Source organism: Oncorhynchus mykiss, chromosome 30 (genome assembly GCF_057628025.1).
Source record: "Oncorhynchus mykiss isolate SJ-2025 chromosome 30, ASM5762802v1, whole genome shotgun sequence".
Classification (NCBI taxonomy): Eukaryota; Metazoa; Chordata; class Actinopteri; order Salmoniformes; family Salmonidae; genus Oncorhynchus; species Oncorhynchus mykiss.
In genome coordinates, this window is record NC_143051.1 from 6,935,688 (window position 1) to 6,955,321 (window position 19,634).

At 41.7% G+C, this 19,634-nt stretch overlaps 1 protein-coding gene across 6 annotated transcripts in view; it reads left to right on the forward strand.

Moving 5' to 3' along the window:
* The window catches only part of LOC110487852 (KH domain-containing, RNA-binding, signal transduction-associated protein 1), a 34,849-nt gene that overhangs the window by 10,503 nt on the left and 4,712 nt on the right, over positions 1 to 19,634 (forward strand). For 2 of the 6 annotated variants that reach the window (XR_005041290.2, XR_016493774.1), the window contains exons 4-10: positions 181 to 327; positions 9,196 to 9,347; positions 9,487 to 9,727; positions 14,072 to 14,139; positions 14,681 to 14,739; positions 15,038 to 15,247; positions 17,517 to 17,625. Coding sequence is in view for 4 of the 6 variants with exons in the window: in XM_090228558.1 (XP_090084684.1) it covers positions 181 to 327; positions 9,196 to 9,347; positions 9,487 to 9,727; positions 14,072 to 14,139; positions 14,681 to 14,739; positions 15,038 to 15,144 (774 nt within the window). In the remaining 2 variants the exon portion in view is untranslated. Of the gene's footprint in view, positions 1 to 180; positions 328 to 9,195; positions 9,348 to 9,486; positions 9,728 to 14,071; positions 14,140 to 14,680; positions 14,740 to 15,037; positions 16,458 to 17,516; positions 17,626 to 19,634 lie in introns of those variants that run through there. The other 4 variants (XM_090228558.1, XM_036970885.2, XM_090228559.1 and 1 more) reach the window with 2 other exon arrangements.

Below are 19,634 nucleotides of genomic sequence, written 5' to 3' on the forward strand. Positions count from 1 at the left end.
ACACACCTGGCACGTTACAGACACACCTGGCACGTTACACTCACACCTGGTACGTCACACCCACCTGGCACGTTACACTCACCTGGCACGTTACACTCACCTGGCACGTTACACACCCAGACCGAGGTGGCTGGTCTTCCTCAATTAACTCTCTAACTGTCCTGTGTTGTTGTGTTTCAGGAGGAGGGTCTGAGGAAAGGTGGCGAGGCCAAGTACGCACACCTGTCTATGGAGCTGCATGTCTTCATCGAGGTGTTTGCCCCCGTGCCCGAGGCTTACCTACGTATGGCACACGCCATGGAGGAAGTCAAGAAATTCCTGTTTCCTGTGAGTGGAAGTAGACTTTTATTAAGTGTGGTGGTTCTGTAAGTTCCAGTGCTTTGTTTCGTAACTTATTTTCCCTGTCTGCCCCTAAAATAAATAATAATAAAGGTGCAAGATGAATCCAACTATGGTTCTTCAGAGCAGTGCTGTACGGGAACCATTTTAGTGTCTCTGAAAAAAAAACACAAAATGGGACTGTTCTATGAAGAACCAAACAAAACCTGAAACGTTTCGGCCCTCTAGGACCAGAGTTGCTGTGTGGTTTTACGCCTTATTTGCATATTTCCCAGGGTTCCCTTTTCAAGTGAATTTTCAAGTTACTGTTACCACCATGGCTGTGTTTGCTAGTGACAGAGACATGATTGTTGTATTCATTTTTTTTAGTCTTGTGGCCTTCACCAAGTGGCCTCCTAAGTGAATGTTGTCATTGAAATTACAATCCATATTTCACAAGGCCTTTTTTTAAGGGCCTAGTTTTACCCTAATACAGTGGCCTGAAACTCCTAGTTTACTCCCTTTTTTAAGGGCCTAGTTTTACCCTAATACAGTGGCCTGAAACTCCTAGTTTACTCCCTTTTTTAAGGGCCTAGTTTTACCCTAATACAGTGGCCTGAAACTCCTAGTTTACTCCCTTTTTTAAGGGCCTAGTTTTACCCTAATACAGTGGCCTGAAACTCCTAGTTTACTCCCATTTTTAAGGGCCTAGTTTTACCCTAATACAGTGGCCTGAAACTCCTAGTTTACTCCCATTTTTAAGGGCCTAGTTTTACCCTAATACAGTATCCTGAAACTCCTAGTTTACTCCCATTTTTAAGGGCCTAGTTTTACCCTAATACAGTGGCCTGAAACTCCTAGTTTACTCCCTTTTTTAAGGGCCTAGTTTTACCCTAATACAGTGGCCTGAAACTCCTAGTTTACTCCCTTTTTTAAGGGCCTAGTTTTACCCTAATACAGTGGCCTGAAACTCCTAGTTTACTCCCTTTTTTAAGGGCCTAGTTTTACCCTAATACAGTGGCCTGAAACTCCTAGTTTACTCCCTTTTTTAAGGGCCTAGTTTTACCCTAATACAGTGGCCTGAAACTCCTAGTTTACTCCCTTTTTTAAGGGCCTAGTTTTACCCTAATACAGTGGCCTGAAACTCCTAGTTTACTCCCTTTTTTAAGGGCCTAGTTTTACCCTAATACAGTATCCTGAAACTCCTAGTTTACTCCCTTTTTTAAGGGCCTAGTTTTACCCTAATACAGTGGCCTGAAACTCCTAGTTTACTCCCTTTTTTAAGGGCCTAGTTTTACCCTAATACAGTATCCTGAAACTCATAGTTTACTCCCATTTTTAAGGGCCTAGTTTTACCCTAATACAGTATCCTGAAACTCCTAGTTTACTCCCTTTTTTAAGGGCCTAGTTTTACCCTAATACAGTGGCCTGAAACTCATAGTTTACTCCCTTTTTAAGGGCCTAGTTTTACCCTAATACAGTATCCTGAAACTCCTAGTTTACTCCCTTTTTTAAGGGCCTAGTTTTACCCTAATACAGTGGCCTGAAACTCCTAGTTTACTCCCTTTTTTAAGGGCCTAGTTTTACCCTAATACAGTATCCTGAAACTCCTAGTTTACTCCCTTTTTTAAGGGCCTAGTTTTACCCTAATACAGTGGCCTGAAACTCCTAGTTTACTCCCTTTTTTAAGGGCCTAGTTTTACCCTAATACAGTGGCCTGAAACTCCTAGTTTACTCCCTTTTTTAAGGGCCTAGTTTTACCCTAATACAGTGGCCTGAAACTCCTAGTTTACTCCCTTTTTTAAGGGCCTAGTTTACAGGCTGCATCAAACTGCAAATCACATTATACTGGCTTGCGAAGTGAGTGTGGGGATATCCAACATTTGGATTTGTTATTCACCTGCAACATGCAATCAGAATGACTGCCAGGGTAGGATTTAAAATATCACACTACATAAACCATTTAAACTGGAACTAGCATTTCAGCAACGGGTGCAATAAGTCCAAGTAACAGATTGGAATAGTTTAGAAAAATGCTTTAATTTATGTTTAGGGGCTCTCAAGTGGCGCAGCGGTCTAAAACACCTCAGTGCTAGAGGCGTCACTACAGATCCTTGGTTCGATTCCAGCCGGTAATTGGGAGACCCATAGGGCGGCACACAATTGGCCCAGCGTCATCCGGGTTAGGGTTTGGCCGGGGTAGGCTGCCATTGTAAAATAAGAATTTGTTCTTAACTTACTTGCCTAGTTAAATAAAGATTAAATTAAAAATATTTGTGAAGCATAACATTAATTAATCAATCAATGTACCTGCAGAAACAGATATTGAAACAAACACTTCTAAAAAAAAATCAACCTGCAATAGAGCATGCTGGGAAATATGATGTGTGGTTAAACTCTGGTTATTAACACCAACACTGGGGTTCTTTTTACACCACCTGATTTAACTCTTGAATCAACACTAGAAACGTTACACTGAAAAATCAACACTAGAAACGTTACACTGAAAAATCAACACTAGAAACGTTACACTGAAAAATCAACACTAGCTAAGACTGCCCAATTTGCTGTGTGCTGGTATGAAAGGGACACAGCTGCAGGCTTCCATACATTTTCAAGAACCTTGTAGAATTCTGAAGAACCATTTGATGCCATGTCAAGAACCCCACACTTCACTCAAAGGTTATTGTATCTGGCAAGAGCTCTCCAGGGAACCTGAAGAGCTGAGGAAGAACCATTTAAGAAACAGTGTACCTTGTCAAGGTCATGATCAGTTGCAAAAAAACCTGTAGTATTTTTCTTAGGCAAGTGCAGGCTGCTTTTCAAGACATAAAGAAAATAGCATATTTTTTTTCATTATTTGGATGAAATGGTTCTGGTTCCCTTAACAGTTATCAAATGCTATTGATTGGTTTGTTTGAACAGTTTGACACGATACACAAAGCAAGCACCACGTCATCCGACGATGCGTCTGCTCACCTGGAATAACCAGCCTTGATAGGGGCAGCGAGTCTGAGCCTCTAAACAATCAGCTTAAAAAGAATTGGGTCACTTTCACCGTGCCAGCAGGGTGCCCCCATATGGCTCTAAATATCCGTAAGCCTCCTGTGTTAGAAGAGGAGGGCAGTGCTGCCCAGAGACACTCCTCTAACTGCAGAGTTACACTGGGGCATCTGGAAAATAGTTGTCTTTTTAACTGCTTCTCTGGATCCGTAGCTATGCCAGCATGAGCGGATTTCTTGAAAATAGAGTGGAATTTTACACTGTGCAGTGCGAACGTCTCGCGAAGCTGTGTTGCTTACTCCCAGGTTTCATTGAAATGAACAGGTTACACATACAGGTTGTGAAGGCGTTTGTTCGGCATAGGCCAAGAACATAGCACTGATACTACAAAACAAAAGGTACCTCCTAATATTTAGAAAAATTCTTAGAAACGTTTTGCATATAGAGGTTACTGTTATCCCAGATCTGTTTCTGTGGAGACCTTGAGTAACAGCATTCTGAGAAAATGTCCCCCAGCTCAATTCTGGTGGCCCATTCCTGTAGCATTGGGGACTGCCATGTTGCCTCTAATACTTTTGGAAGGATTCGAAGCTGGAGAATTATGGTTGGAATTCTGGAATCTGATGAACTCGTTTTAATATTGTTATCCTACAGATGTAGGATATTAATTTGATCAACCTGTAGTTGCAGGAAATGTCCTGTACAGAAGGAAATGCGAACTTGTAGTGTATTCGAGGCTTCTAAAGTTTGTAATTTCCACTTGAACATTTCTGACTTAATTTGCCCTAACTAAAAATGTATCAACCCCTACAAAAAGGTCCACGGAATATTTTCCTGCTGTGAGAAACTGGTCAAATGAATATCCTATATCTGTAGCTATGCAGTATTTTGTTGTGACTTTACTTTCATTAATTTGATGAGGGTTATTTATCGAATCAACTGTGTATAATTGTTACCCGATTTTTTTTTTTTTTTTTTTTTTTTTTTTTTTTTTTTTTTTTTTTTTTTTTTTTTTTTTTTTATTGATCATGTAATTATTAACCCATTAGGAATTTGGGGCACCACGAGAGCGGTTGTTTTAAAGAGTGACCATCTCCCGAATTAAACTCAAAAGGTCCTTACCTATCATATCCATAAAACAGTCAAAGTATTAAAAGTAAGAAATGTATTTAGGCCGTTTATCTCGGAACCAGCCCTCCTTCGGAAGAGTGTTTGTTTTTTGCCTTTCGGGGTTCCCCTCCTTTTCCCCGTCTTCGTTCTGCTGTTAAATCTGGACGATGCTCCTAGGGTAATGGTTAGCCAGCCGTGTCGACGGTTCCCGTCGGTGATGCGAGTTGGAGAATACGGTTATGTGAGAATAGTAGTAGGATGGGATGGTTTGAAAAGTAGTAGTATGGTACCACTTAAAATCACTTTTCTTGATATCTGACTTAGGACAGCTAATCAGCCGTACTGGTGATTGTCTGGGAAATGAGCTTCTCTCCTACACCTCATGTTGATATTCGTGTTCAGGATTCAGGCCACTTTACACGCACAGCTGCAACCTGGCAATGTTCTCGTCTAGTATGTTAATTCTTAGCTAGTCCTTTTATGCACTCTGGTCGAAAAGGACGGTTCCATCAGGCAGGCACACTCTCTGACCTCACTCGGGGCCTGGCTACTTACTATGCAAAGGTATATGATAGCAAATTATCTCTTATGGCTCCTTCAATTACATTCCTATCTTAACAATAATACATTAATCATTTGGCATATTATATGCACATAGTATTGGATGGAAACATGACAGATAAAGGGGATATTCTTTCCAAGTTACAGTATTTTGTTTATACCATTTTTAATGACATCACAAAATAAAAACCAACATGACATTAGTTTTCTATAGCTCCCCACTCACCATTCCCCACATTCTTATGTTAGAAATAGTGTTCCAGTATTCACTTTTGAACGTGTTAGTTTTGTCAGGAAAAGCCTGCTAACAAAGACATTTGTTTTGTTCATACTGGAGGGGGGAGAAAGAGTCCCCTTCTGCTGTAATTTACAACAGGGTGTGAACTGTCAACCCCTCCAGCAGCTCCCTCCTCCTCCCCCCTCTGTGGGTGAGAGAGGGTCTGGTTACTGTCATCCATTTCCAAGCTGATCTAACCCATTCTGATCCTCACAAGACAGTCATGACAATTTATTACACTGTTATGGTGTTATTCCTATATGCTACAGAAGTTGTTTGGTTATTGATATTCTAGCTATGCAGTAATTGCATATCTTAATTTCTCTGTAAAGAAGATGCACAAATCATATACAATACCAGTCAAACGTTTTGACACCTGCTCATTCCAGGGTTTTTCTTTATTTTTTTACTAGTTTATACATATACATATATAGTTTTGATGTCTTCACTATTATTCAACAATGAAATAACACCTATAGAATCATGGAGTAACCAGAAGTGTTAAACAAATCAAAATATATTTGAGATTCTTCAAATTAGCCACCCTTTGCCTTGATGACAGCTTTGCACACTCTTGTCATTTTCTCAACCAGCTTCATGAGGTAGTTACCTGGAATGTATTTCAATTAACAGGTGTGCCTTGCTAATTTCATTTGTGGAATTTATTTCCTCAATGCGTTTGAGCCAATCAGTTGTGTTGTGACAAGGTAGGGGTGGTATACAGAAGATCGTCCTACTTGGTAAAAGACCAAGTCCATGTTATGGCAAGAACAGCTCAAATAAGCAAAGAGAAACAACAGCCCATAATTACTTTAAGACATTAAGGTTTTTATTTATATTTTATTTAACTAAGCAAGTCAGTTAAGAACAAATTCTTATTTACATTGACGGCCTACCAAAAGGCAGAAGGCCCCCTGCAGGGACAGGGGATTAAAAATACAACATCAAATTAAAACAGAGGACAAAACACACATCACGACACAAAGCGAGACCTAAGACAACATAGCATGGCAGTAACACATGACAGCACAAAATATGGTACACACATTATTGGACATAGACAACAGCTCAAAGGGCAAGAAGGTAGAGACAACAATACATCACACGAAGCAGCCACAACTGTCAGTAAGAGTGTCCATGATTGAGTCTGAGTGAAGAGATGGAGATGAAGCGGTCTAGTTTGAGGTTTTTTTTGCAGCTCGTTCCAGACGCTAGCTGCAGCGAACTGAAAAGAGGCGCAACCCAGGGATGTGTGTGCTCAGGGGACCTTTAACAGAATGTGACTGGCAGAATGGGTGCTGTATGTTGCGGATGAGGGCTGCAGTAGGTATCTCAGATTGGGGGTAGTGAGGCCTAAGAGGGTTTTATAAATAAGCATAAATAAGTGGGTCTTGCGACAGGTTTACAAAAATTACCAGTTTACATAGTAGTATAGAGTGCAGTGATGTGTCCTATAAGGAGCATTGGTGGCAAGTCTGATGGCCGAATGGTAAAGACCATCTAGCAGCTCTAGAGAACCCTTACCTGCAGATCTATAAATGATGTCTCCATAATCTACCATGTGTAGGATGGTCATCTGAATCAGGGTTTGTTTGGCAGCTGGGGTGAAAGAGGAGAGATTACGGTAGAGAAAACCAAGTCTAGATTTAACCTTACCTTCAGCTTTGATATGTGCTGAGAGAAGGACAGTGTACCATCTAGCTATACTCCCAAGTACTATGAGGTGACTACTTCAACCTCAAAACCGTCAAAGGTAGTTATCACACCGGTGGGGAGAGGGGCATTCTTCTTACCAAACCACATTACCTTTTGTTTTGTAGGTGTTCAGAAAAAGGTTAAGGGCAGAGAAAGCTTGCTGGATACTAAGAAAGCTTTGTTGTAAAGCTTTTAACGTCAGTTAACGAGTAGAAGGTCAGTCAATCCAGGAAAATTTCAAGAACTTTTAAAGTTTCTTCAAGTGCAGTCGCAAAAAAACATCAAGCGCTATGATGAAACTGGCTCTCATGAGGACCGACACAGGAAAGGAAGACACAGAGGTACCTCTGCTGCAGAGGATGAGTTCATTAGAGTTACCAGCCTCAGAAATTGCAGCAAATAAATGCTTCACGCAGTTCAAGTAACAGACGCATCTCAACATCAACTGTTAAGAGGAGACTGTGTGAATCATGGTTGAATTGCTGCAAAGAAACCACTACTAAAGGACACCAATAAGAAGAAGAGACTTACTTGGACCAAGAAACACGAGCAATGGACTTCTGGAAATCTGTCCTTTGGTCTGATGAGTCCAAATTTGAGATTTTTGGTTCCAACCGCCATGTCTTTGTGAGATGCAGATTAGGTGAAATTATGATCTCTGCATGTGTGGTTCCCACCGTGATGCATGGAGGAGGAGGCGTGATGGTGTCGGGCTGCATTGCCGGTGACACTGTCAGTGATTTTATTTATAATTCAAGGCACACGTAATCAGCATGGCAACCAAAGCATTCTGCAGCGATACGCCATCCCATCTCATTTGCGCTTAGTGGGACTATCATTTGTTTTTCAACAGGACAATGACCCAACACCCCTCCAGGCTGTGTAAGGGCTATTTGACCAAGAAGGAGTGATGGAGTGCTGCATCAGATGATCTGGCCTCAACAATCACCTGACCTCAACCCAATTGAGATGGTTTGGGATGAGTTGGACTGCAGAGTGAAGGAAAAGCAGCCGACAAGTGCTCAGCATATGTGGGAACTCCTTCAAGACTGTTGGAAAACTTTCCAGGTCATGGTGGTTGAGAGAATGCCAAGAGTGTGCAAAGCTTTCATCAAGGTAAAGGATGGCTACTTTGAACAATCTAAAATATATTGTTATTTAACACGCTAAATAAATGATTCCATAGTTTTAATGTCTTCATTATTATTATTCTACAATGTGTAAAATAAAGGAAAAACCCTTGAACGAGTAGGTGTGTCCAAACTTTTGACTGGTACTGTTGGTTAGCCTTGTTTGTTTGGTGTAACAGTGTGATTTCCCAGACAGACTTGTTTAGATTGGACTGGAGTGCTCCGTATTACTCCCATTAATTATCCCTCTGAAAATTATTCTAGGTTAGCGAGCTTCATTTGTCTAGTTTGAAGTGGTTTGATTTTTTTCTAAGCTGGGGAAGGCACTGTCCCTGGCCCCCTCCAAAAACCCTCTGTTTAGTCTTAATAATTAGTTAGCCTAGGTAGAAATGATCCAATGTACTAACTGTCTAAATTGTTAAACAAACCAAGGCAATGCCGTGTTGCCCTTGGCCATGGATTAATACTATAATCAGACAAATGGTGGTGTTCTGTGTGTTGTCACTCTAGAGATGAGTGGAGAACATGGCTCTCTAAAGGGCTCCCTATTCCTTACATAATGCATGCAGTACGTTTGAGCCTGGGCCCATAGTAGTGGGAACAGTATGAAGATGGCGGTGCTTTGAGACACCACATCGGGACCGTGGTTCTAACCCCCCCTCAAAATGACTCTCTGGAGAAAGACTATGTTTTGATGCTTGGTGTGTGAAAGGTTCCCTACTGCAGGGGTATGTATCATTTATTTATCTGTTTTTAAACCTCTCCAATAAACAGAGGAATATGTGGAAGATTTACCACTAGAGTCCATTTTCACTAGTTCTTTTACCTTGCCTTTGTAGGGACTGGGGTGCTGCGTTGACACACTTTGCGTGAGACACACAAACTGTTTTGAAAGGCTTTATGAGACATGCTGTTTATTGCCTGCTGCCTCGCTCTTTTAGTCATTAGAGGAATGGTTTGTATTGAGCGGCTTAGTAATTACCTTTCCTCTCTTCCCTCTCTTCCCTATCCTCCTTCCGTCTTTACTACCAACCCTCCTCCTTTCTGTCTGTCCTCTTCCTCTCTCTCTCTCGCTCCCTTCTTCTTTCTCTGTCTGTGCAGGACATGATGGATGACATCTGTCAGGAACAGTTCATGGAGATGGGTTATCTGAACGGGGGCCAGGAGCACGGGCCAGGGGCCCCACGAGGTAGAGGCGGACCACCGGGCCCCAGGGGCCGAGGAGGGCCACCGGGTCAAACAGGGGCCTCCAGGTAACCAGACAGACAGACAGACTGACTGACTGACTGACTGACTCAGGATGACATTTATCAAGGTGGCTGGTGGGAATTTGTCTGGTCCATCTATGTCTGGTCCTCTTCTTTCCTTCATTTTCTCTTCCTCCATCTCCAGGGGTAGAGGTATGCTCCCACGTGGAGGTGTCACAAGGGGAGGTGCGCCCCGCGGAGGGCCAGCGAGAGTTGGAGTAGTGAGGGGGTCACCGGCAGGAAGAGGGGGACCTCCAGCTGCCCCCGCTCGAGGGGCAGCAACACCCCGAGCCAGACCCCCTGCCCCTGGGGGACCACCGAGGATGCCCCCTCCACCCCCCCACCAGCACCAACACGGCCCAGGACCGGAACAATATGAGGAATATGTAAGTTAAAATATCAATTCATTTTAAAATTACTGTTCAGTCCTTTATCATTCCATACATGAAACATGTATTTATTCAATGACGTTTGAGTCGTAAGATCTCTTACATGTTTTATTAGCTAGTAGATTATTTTTTCGCCCACCAATCATGTTGTAGTTATTAAGATGCATTGTAACAATGACCATGCTAGGATTCAGAGAACACCTTCATTGTGGAAAGCTTTGAAGCCGATAATGAATAGGTACGAAGGTAATCTGGTTAGTTAACCCTCTTATCCAGGTCAGTTGAACTCTATTTCATCAGGGGAGATCAGATCTAGGTCAAGACGGTACTAGTAGTGGGAGTCGACTAGTAATGTGTTATTGTAGAGAGCAAATCGAGTGAAGCAACAGCCTTGCTTTTTATAAGACATCGGTACAGTGGCATTTTAAAGAACTACCCTGTTTTATATTTGGATTCACGTTTATTTTATCTACCTCTGGTTTGGTAATGACCGCTCAGTACCTCTGGGTTAAGGTTTGGTAATGACAGCTCAGTACCTCTGGGTTAAGGTTTGGTAATGACAGCTCAGTTCCTCCGGGTTAAAGTTTGGTATTGACAGCTCAGTACCTCTGGGTTAAGGTTTGGTATTGACAGCTCAGTACCTCTGGGTTAAGGTTTGGTAATGACCCTCAGTACCTCTGGGTTAAGGTTTGGTAATGACCCTCAGTACCTCTGGGTTAAGGTTTGGTATTGACCGCTCAGTACCTCCGGGTTAAGGTTTGGTAATGGCAGCTCAGTTCCTCTGGGTTAAGGTTTGGTAATGACAGCTCAGTACCTCTGGGTTAAGGTTTGGTAATGACAGCTCAGTACCTCTGGGTTAAGGTTTGGTAATGACAGCTCAGTACCTCTGGGTTAAGGTTTGGTAATGACAGCTCAGTACCTCTGGGTTAAGGTTTGGTAATGACAGCTCAGTACCTCTGGGTTAAGGTTTGGTAATGACAGTACCTCTGGGTTAAGGTTTGGTATTGACAGTTCCTCTGGGTTAAGGTTTGGTAATGGCAGTACCTCTGGGTTAAGGTTTGGTAATGACAGTACCTCTGGGTTAAGGTTTGGTAATGACAGCTCAGTACCTCTGGGTACGCTCAAGGTACACAACATTGCAGTAAAACCAGCTCTAACAGAGCCCCTTAGTGGAAGTTCTTCTTTGCCAGTTTATTTACAGTCTAGTTCTCATCTACAGGTGAATGGAAATCAAATCACATTTTATTCGTCACATTCACATGTTTAGCAGATGTTATTGCGTGTGTAGTAAAATGCTTCTGTTTCTAGCTCCAACAGTACATTAATACCTAACAATTCACAATAATACACACACCCTAAAAATAAATATTGGAATTAAGGAATTTAAGGATGAGCAATGTCGTAGTGGCATATATGCAAACATTATTAAGGTGACAAGTGTTCAATTATTAAAGTGGCCAATGATTTCTAGTCTGTATATGGAGCAGCAGCCTCTAAGGTGCAGGGTTGAGTAACTGGGTGGTAGCCAGGTAGTGATGGCTATTTAACTGTCTGATGGCTCGAGATAGAAACTGTTTTTCAGTCTCTCGTTCCCTGCTTTGATGCACCTGTACTGACCACGCCTTCTGGATGATAATGCGGTGAACAGACAGTGGCTCAGGTGGTTGTTGTCCGTGATGGTCTTCTATTTTTTTTTTCTTAAGGTTTTAGGTGCCAAGCCAAATTTCTTCATCCTCCTGAGGTTGAAGAGGCACTGTTGCGCCTTCTTCACCACACTGTCTGTGGGTGGACCATTTCAGTTTGTCAGTGATGTGTATGCCGAGGAACTTGAAGCTTTCTGCCTTCTCCACTACGGTCCAGTCGACGTGGATAGGGGCCAAAGTCCACGATCATCTCCTTTGTTTTGTTGACGTTGAGTGAGAGGTTGTTTTCCTGACACCACACTCCCAGAGCCCTCACCTCCTCTCTGTAGGCTGTCTTGTCATTGTTGGCACTCAAGCCTACTACTGTAGTGTCATCTGCTAACATGATGATTGAATTGGAGGTATGCGTGGCCAGTCATGGGTGAACAGGGAGCATGCACCCTTGGGGGGCCCCTGTGTTGAGGATCAGCGAATTGGAGGTGTTGTTTCCTACCTTCACCACCTGGGGGTGGCCTGTTAGGAAGTACAGGACTCAGTTGCACAGGGCGGGGTTCAGACCCAGGGCCCTGAGCTCGATGATGAGCTTGGAGGGAACTATGGTGTTGAATGCTGAACTATGGTCAATGAACAGCATTCTTACATAGATATTCCTCTTATCCAGATGGGATAGCGCAGTGTGATGGCGATTGCATCGTCTGTGGATCTATTGGGGCGGTAAGCAAATTGAAGTGGGTTGAGGGTTTCAGGTAAGGTGGAGGTGATATGATCCTTAACTAGCCTCTGAAATACCTTTGCTTTCATGGGTACAAGAACAATGGTGGCCATCTTGAAAGCATGTGGGGACAGCATACTGGTCTTAGGAGAGATTGAATATGTCCTTAAACACTCCAGCCAGCTGGTCTGCGCATGCTCTGAGGACGTGGCTAGGGATACCATCTGGGCCGGCAGCCTTGCAAGGGTTAACACCCTTAAATGTCTTACTCACGTTGGCCACGGAGAATGAGAGCCCATAGTCCTTGGTAGCGGGCTGCGTCTGTGGCACCGCGTTATCCTCAAAGCGAGAGAAGAAGGTGTTTAGCTCGTCCGGAAGCAAGAAGTCGGTGTCTGCGACGTGGCTGGTTTTCCCTTTGTAATCCGTGATTGTCTGTAAACCCTTCCACATACGTTTCGTGTTTGAGCCGTTGAATTGCAAGTCCACTTTATCTCTATGCTGACGTTTTGCCTGTTGGATTGCCTTACGGAGGGAATAACTACACTGTTTGTATTCGGCCATATTCCCAGTCACCTTTCTATGGTTAAATGCGGTGGTTCGAGCTTTCAGTTTTGCGCAAATTCTGCCATCAATTCACAGTTTCTGGTTAGGGTAGGTTTTAATAGTCACAGTTGGTATAATCTCCTATACAATTACTGATTAAACTCCATCACCGTATCCATGTATTTGTCTATGTTATTTTCAGAGGCTAGACCGGAACATATCCCAGTCCGCTTGCTCAAAACACTCTTGAAGCGTGGATTCCGATTGGTCAGAACAGCGTTGAATATTCCTTAGCACCGGTACTTGCTGTTTTGAGTTTCTGCCTACAGGAAGCTAGGAGCAAAATTAAGTTGTGATCAGATTTGCTGAAGAGAGGGTGGGGAGGTCCTTTTTGCATCCCCGAAGTTGGAGTAGCAGTGGTCGAGTGTTTTAGCAGCGCGAGTACTACAGTCAATGTGTTGATAGAACTTGGCAGTGTTTTCCTCAAATTTGCTTTGTTAAAATCCCCAGCTACTATAAATACGGCCTCAGGATATGTGGTTTCTAGTTTGCATAAAGTCCAGTGAAGTTCTTTGAGGGTCGTCATGGTATCAGCTTGAGGGGGGATATACATGGCTGTGACTATAACCGAAGAGAATTCTCTTGGGAGGTAATACGGTCTGCATTTGACTGTGAGGTATTCTAGGTCGGGTGAACAAAATGACTTGAGTTTCTGTATGTTATCACAATCACACCATGAGTGGTTAATCATGAAACATACATCCCCGCCTTTGTTCCTCCCGGAGAGTTCTTTATTTCTGTCTGCAAGATATACTGAGAACCTAGCTGGCTGTATGGACAAAGACAGTATATCCAGAGAGAGCCATGTTTCTGTTTGACTATCCCTGATGTCTCTCTGGAAGGAGATCCGCGCCCTGAGCTCGTCTACTTTATTATCCATAGACTGAACATTAGCGAGTAATATACTCGGAAGCGGTGGATGGTGTGCGCGCCTCCCGAGTCGGACTAGAAGTCCACTCCGAATACCTCCACCGGCTGTGTTTTGGATCAGCCTCTGGAATCAGTTCAATTGTCCTGGGGGGTATGAACAAATTCGGGAAAGTCGTATTCCCGGCCGTAAATGCTGGTGAGTTACTGCTGCTCTGATATCCAAAAGTTATTTCAGACTGTATGTAATAACACCCCAAAAAAATTGTGCTAATAATGTAAGAAATAACAAACAAAAAAAGATATATACTGCAAAGTTGCTTAGGAGCTAGAAGCAGAGCTGCCCCACCTGTCCGCGCCATCTTGCATCATCATCAGGTCACAGGTCAATGGTCAAATAAAGGCCTTATGTTTATTTTTACTCTCTCTCTCTGCTACTCTTTCTGACCCCCCTCCCACTCTTTCTGTGTCTCTTTCTCTCTCCATCTCTCTGTCTCGCTCTCCCCTTCTCACTAGGCTTATGATGAGGGCTACACAGAGCCAGCGTACGAGTCATACGACAATTACTACAGTCAACCACAGGCGTGAGTCACCCATCTCTCTCTATTGGCAACAAACAACACACACACACTAGCGCATACACACTCGCGCATGGTCTTGCTCTCTCACCTCCTTGCTCTTCACGGTTGCACTTACCCTACTTACAAACTGGATTATTGAGTTATGGGGACTGTAGGGACTGAAATAGGCTATATTTTTGAGTTCATAGGATTAACTGTCCTACCCCTTTGGTTGGATTATTTTGAGTCTACGTGTTAATCGGAGGAAGATATGGGCTGCTGTTTCAGCTAACTGTGACTAGGTTATCGCTTGGCTAACATCTGTTATTAAAGCTATTCTATTTACATATTAAGTGATTTTATGAATGAAATGTAACTCAAAGATGACAGCTGGTTTGCTTGGTTTGCTGGCTAGCTTGTGTTTCTGGCTAGCTGTGCAAGCTAGTTAGCGGCATATCTGGTTAGCTTGATAAGCTAGTTAGCAACCTACCTGGTTAGCTTGTTTAGCCTGCTAGCTTGGTGTGCTGCTATTGGAAATGTTCTTTCTCCTCTGTTCTTCTCTTAGAGAGCCAGAGTACTACGACTACGGACATGGAGAGGTACAGGAGGCATATGAACCCTACGGTAAGACATCACTACTCCACTCTCAAGCCGAACCTCTCACCCTTTATGGAGAGGGAAATCTGTTTTCTCGCTTGATTATATGCTCTCAGCATGTGCCAACATTTGGTTTGGTTCTGTAGTCGGTAAATTTCATGCATAATGCCGACAACAACACGTGTTCAATACATCCTGGTTGAAGTGCGCTTGGGAAACGGAAGGAAATCGTGTTTTAGTTGGAGATGTCTACGTGACAGTCAAGCTCGTTTTGTAATGACATTTCTGTTTTTGTCTCTCTGTTCTGTCTGGTTCACCCTTCTAGCCCAGGATGACTGGAACGGAGCCCAGAGAGCGGCACCGGCGGGGAAGGCCCCACCTTCCAGAGCGGCTAAGGGCCCTTACCGAGAACACCCCTATAGACAATACTGAACTCACCATGACAGCGCCTAGCGACCAACGCTAACGAGTTGCCCTGACAACCAACCAACCTGTCTACCACGGCAGCTCTCGCTCTAAGCAACCCTCGACAAAAGTAATTGTCCGTTTTTGTTTTTGTTTTGGTATTTTCTACTACGATGGACTTTTACAAACAGGAAATGAGGATCTTGACTGATTGAAGCTGGTTTGATATTTCATTCAGAGCAACCCTAAAGCATTTTTTTTTTTTTAGATGGGTTAGAGAATATAACTGTATTTTAGTTTGGTTTGAAGTTTTAGTTAATCTGTTTTTATCTCTGACCCTATCTCTCCCTTGGCTTTTTTTTTGCATTGTTGACCGTAAACTTTTTTTTTTTCTTCTTTTTACATTTTGGATTTAAACTCATTTCGAGTGGAGTTGGAGACTGCTTATCCACTTGTTAGCATCTTAAGAAAACCATTTTTTAATTATTTTGTTTAAAAAAAAAAAACTTTGTTAAGGGACAGTTGCAGATTCCCATTTAGGCTACATTTCAAAATTCTGTTTTAATATAGCGGAGTAAAAGAAAAATTCAACGCTGTTTCAGTTATGTAATATAGACCAAACCAAAAAAAACGTAAAAATCAAGTCAAGAGGAAATAGTAAAAACAAACAAATGTTAATGGAATTTCTAGCAGCGATCTATTCATTCTTGATTTATAATTCCCATTTGTTTTAAATAGTATTTTAATTAAAAGTTGTCAATTTAGATTTAGGCAGCAGGGATTATATATAAATGATATTTTGTCATTGTACATTTAGAGTTTTGAAATATAGGCCTATATAACCACTGTTGAGATGGACTGTCCTCACATACTTCATTTGTTCATTAAAGTTGTTCAACATTTTTAAGTACATTTTTATTATGGCTCTGTGTTGTTCTACTTCTTAGAAGTAGAATATGGCCTTAGATGATAAAGGGAAAACAACACGTGCTACTACAGGATCTTATTGGTTGAATCTGAGTCTATAAACTGCATGTAAAAAAAAAAAAATGACGCAATGAAGGATTGGGACAAAAATCTCCACATGGGTTTTCTCTTTACACAGAGAAGGGATCCTGCAGTTCATTAATCTGGTGTCTTTGTACATACTTTAAAAAATAAAAATAAAAACTCCAAACTGTACGTATCCACTATTCTGCCACTGGTATATGTACCCTCTCCATTAAAAATGCATTATGCTCTATGTGTAAGGCTTGTCTAAATAGGTACTACTACATCTGCCCAGAAGATGTTTTGTAGCAGTTTGTCAATAAAGATTTAGTTTGTTTTTTTCTATGAAACTTCCGGAACGTGGTTTATTTCTTGAATCTTTTTAAATAACCTTTAACAGCCTGGTAGTTAGAGGTGTTGTTATTTGTATTTCTCTACAAAAAAAAAAAACTTTTATTTTTTTTTAATTTAAATGATTTGTATTGTAATCTGAAGCCCCTTAACGTATACTAAATGATGTCTTGATTGATTTGATTTAAAAAGCAACACAACTTATTCTTTCTCTCTCTTTCTATACTTTTTTTTAAAAAAGGAGCCAGAGGTAAGAGCTCTAAAATAACCTGGATAGCTTCCTAATGTGTTTTTTTTTTTAGCTCTAAAGCATTGAATGCCTTGGGTATGTATAACTAATTTTTCAATCCATCTTACCTGTGGTCGTAGACGGTAATGAGAAATGCATTGCTAGACTCTCTTGTTAGTAAATTAACTGGACTCCGACCATTTTAAGTCTTTTAGGTTTCAGGGTTTGACCTCGATGTTCATGTCATGTGTAGTGGCCGACGCGGTGGCTTCTTTAGGAAAGAGAGTAATGGCAGTGCAATGGAGAGGATGGTTTAAACCGTAATCGTTCCACTATAAAGGTAACCTTAACCCCCTAAAATGTGTCATTTTTGATAGTGTGTTTATACATTGAATTAAGCTGCTGGTAAATGCGTGCAATTTAGTAAAAGAAGAATTCTAGTCATGTCAACAACAACAACAACAAAAAATCTAAAGTAAAAGTAACTTCCAATATTATTGTAGTTGTAGATTTACTAAAAATAAATATTCTGTGTACTAACAAAATATCCTACAATAGTGTTAATAATGTTAACTCTTGCTAAAATGAAAATCTGCAAAGCCGAATCTTTATCAATATCTTCTGAAACCAGTTGAGCTGCTTTTTCTTTGCGATATTTGTGTAAACATTGCATATACTGTAACACGTTTTACATATTTTGTAGAACGTAATGGACTAAAGCTTGAGTTGCACGACTACAACTACTCTGTCCATTTTGCATGATTTCAACTTGAACTGTCCACTAGTGTTTTCCCATTGGTTATGGATTTAGTGTGTCTCTTCCCCTCAGGTCCAACTATTAGTCAGTCATGGACCAATCAGAGGGTGGCTTACTGGAGAGAGAGAGAGAACCAATCAGAGGTCGGCTTACTGGAGAGATGATACCATACATACCTCAGGTAGGCATTTGTTTCGCTAATGGGTTTTTGTCAACCTATTTTGCCAGTGTCTGGTTTCTCGATATCGATGGAATTTAAGCTTATTTAAAACTTTTAATTTGAATTTAAAACAAGTGTTTTTTTAACGATGCATCTTTCCTGCAACGGCTGAAGATGTAACATTCGTTTCCCAAAACACCTTGCGGAGAGAACGGTCGCTAATTACATCGTTGGAGCTGATAGGCTGGACAGAAAGGGTGCTCTTGGATCAGTTTTCTCCGTTCAAATCTTTCCTTAACATTATAGTTATTTCAACATGAGCTCCTAGAGAGGTATTACCACCTACGGCTAACAAATATTGAGGCGGCTTATTCTAATGCTTGTGCCCTACAATGCACTAATCTCAGATTTGGCACACTTTACACATCGGTAAATATATTGAGACAATTTTCAGATGGTAGCTTACAAGTAGAAAAATATAAATACATGTTATGTTCAATCCATTGAGTTCTATGTGATTGAAAAAGGTCTCCTTGTCCGAGAGAGTTTTTTTAACATGGTTATCAGAATGTCACACCAGGGTAAGCCTACGCGAAAACACAGCCCATATTTGAAGTGTTTCTAAAATCACCCATGGGGAACAATGAATGGTGGAGAAACTATTGGAACCATTTTCCCTGTTTTGACTGCTATGTTACAGTGCCTTGCGAAAGTATTCGGCCCCCTTGAACTTTGCGACCTTTTGCCACATTTCAGGCTTCAAACATAAACATATAAAACTTTATTTTTTTGTGAAGAATCAACAACAAGTGGGACACAATCATGAAGTGGAACGACATTTATTGGATATTTCAAACTTTTTTAACAAATCAAAAACTGAAAAATTGGGCGTGCAAAATTATTCAGCCCCTTTACTTTCAGTGCAGCAAACTCTCTCCAGAAGTTCAGTGAGGATCTCTGAATGATCCAATGTTGACCTAAATGACTAATGATGATAAATACAATCCACCTGTGTGTAATCAAGTCTCCGTATAAATGCACCTGCACTGTGATAGTCTAAGAGGTCCGTTAAAAGCGCAGAGAGCATCATGAAGAACAAGGAACACACCAGGCAGGTCCGAGATACTGTTGTGAAGAAGTTTAAAGCCGTATTTGGATACAAAAAGATTTCCCAAGCTTTAAACATCCCAAGGAGCACTGTGCAAGCGATAATATTGAAATGGAAGGAGTATCAGACCAATGCAAATCTACCAAGACCTGGCCGTCCCTCTAAACTTTCAGCTCATACAAGGAGAAGACTGATCAGAGATGCAGCCAAGAGGCCCATGATCACTCTGGATGAACTGCAGAGATCTAGAGCTGAGGTGGGAGACTCTGTCCATAGGACAACAATCAGTCGTATATTGCACAAAGCGGGCCTTTATGGAAGAGTGGCAAGAAGAAAGCCATTTCTTAAAGATATCCATAAAAAGTGTTGTTTAAAGTTTGCCACAAGCCACCTGGGAGACACACCAAACATGTGGAAGAAGGTGCTCTGGTCAGATGAAACCAAAATTGAACTTTTTGGCAACAATGCAAAACGTTATGTTTGGCGTAAAAGCAACACAGCTGAACACACCATCCCCACTGTCAAACATGGTGGTGGCAGCATCATGGTTTGGGCCTGCTTTTCTTCAGCAGGGACAGGGAAGATGGTTAAAATTAATGGGAAGATGGATGGAGCCAAATACAGGACCATTCTGGAAGAAAACCTGATGGAGTCTGCAAAAGACCTGAGACAGGGACAGAGATTTGTCTTCCAACAAGACAATGATCCAAAACCTAAAGCAAAATCTACAATGGAATGGTTCAGAAATAAACATATCCAGGTGTTAGAATGGCCAAGTCAAAGTCCAGACCTGAATCCAATCGAGAATCTGTGGAAAGAACTGAAAACTGCTGTTCACAAATGCTCTCCATCCAACCTCACTGAGCTCGAGCTGTTTTGCAAGGAGGAATGGGAAAAAATGTCAGTCTCTCGATGTGCAAAA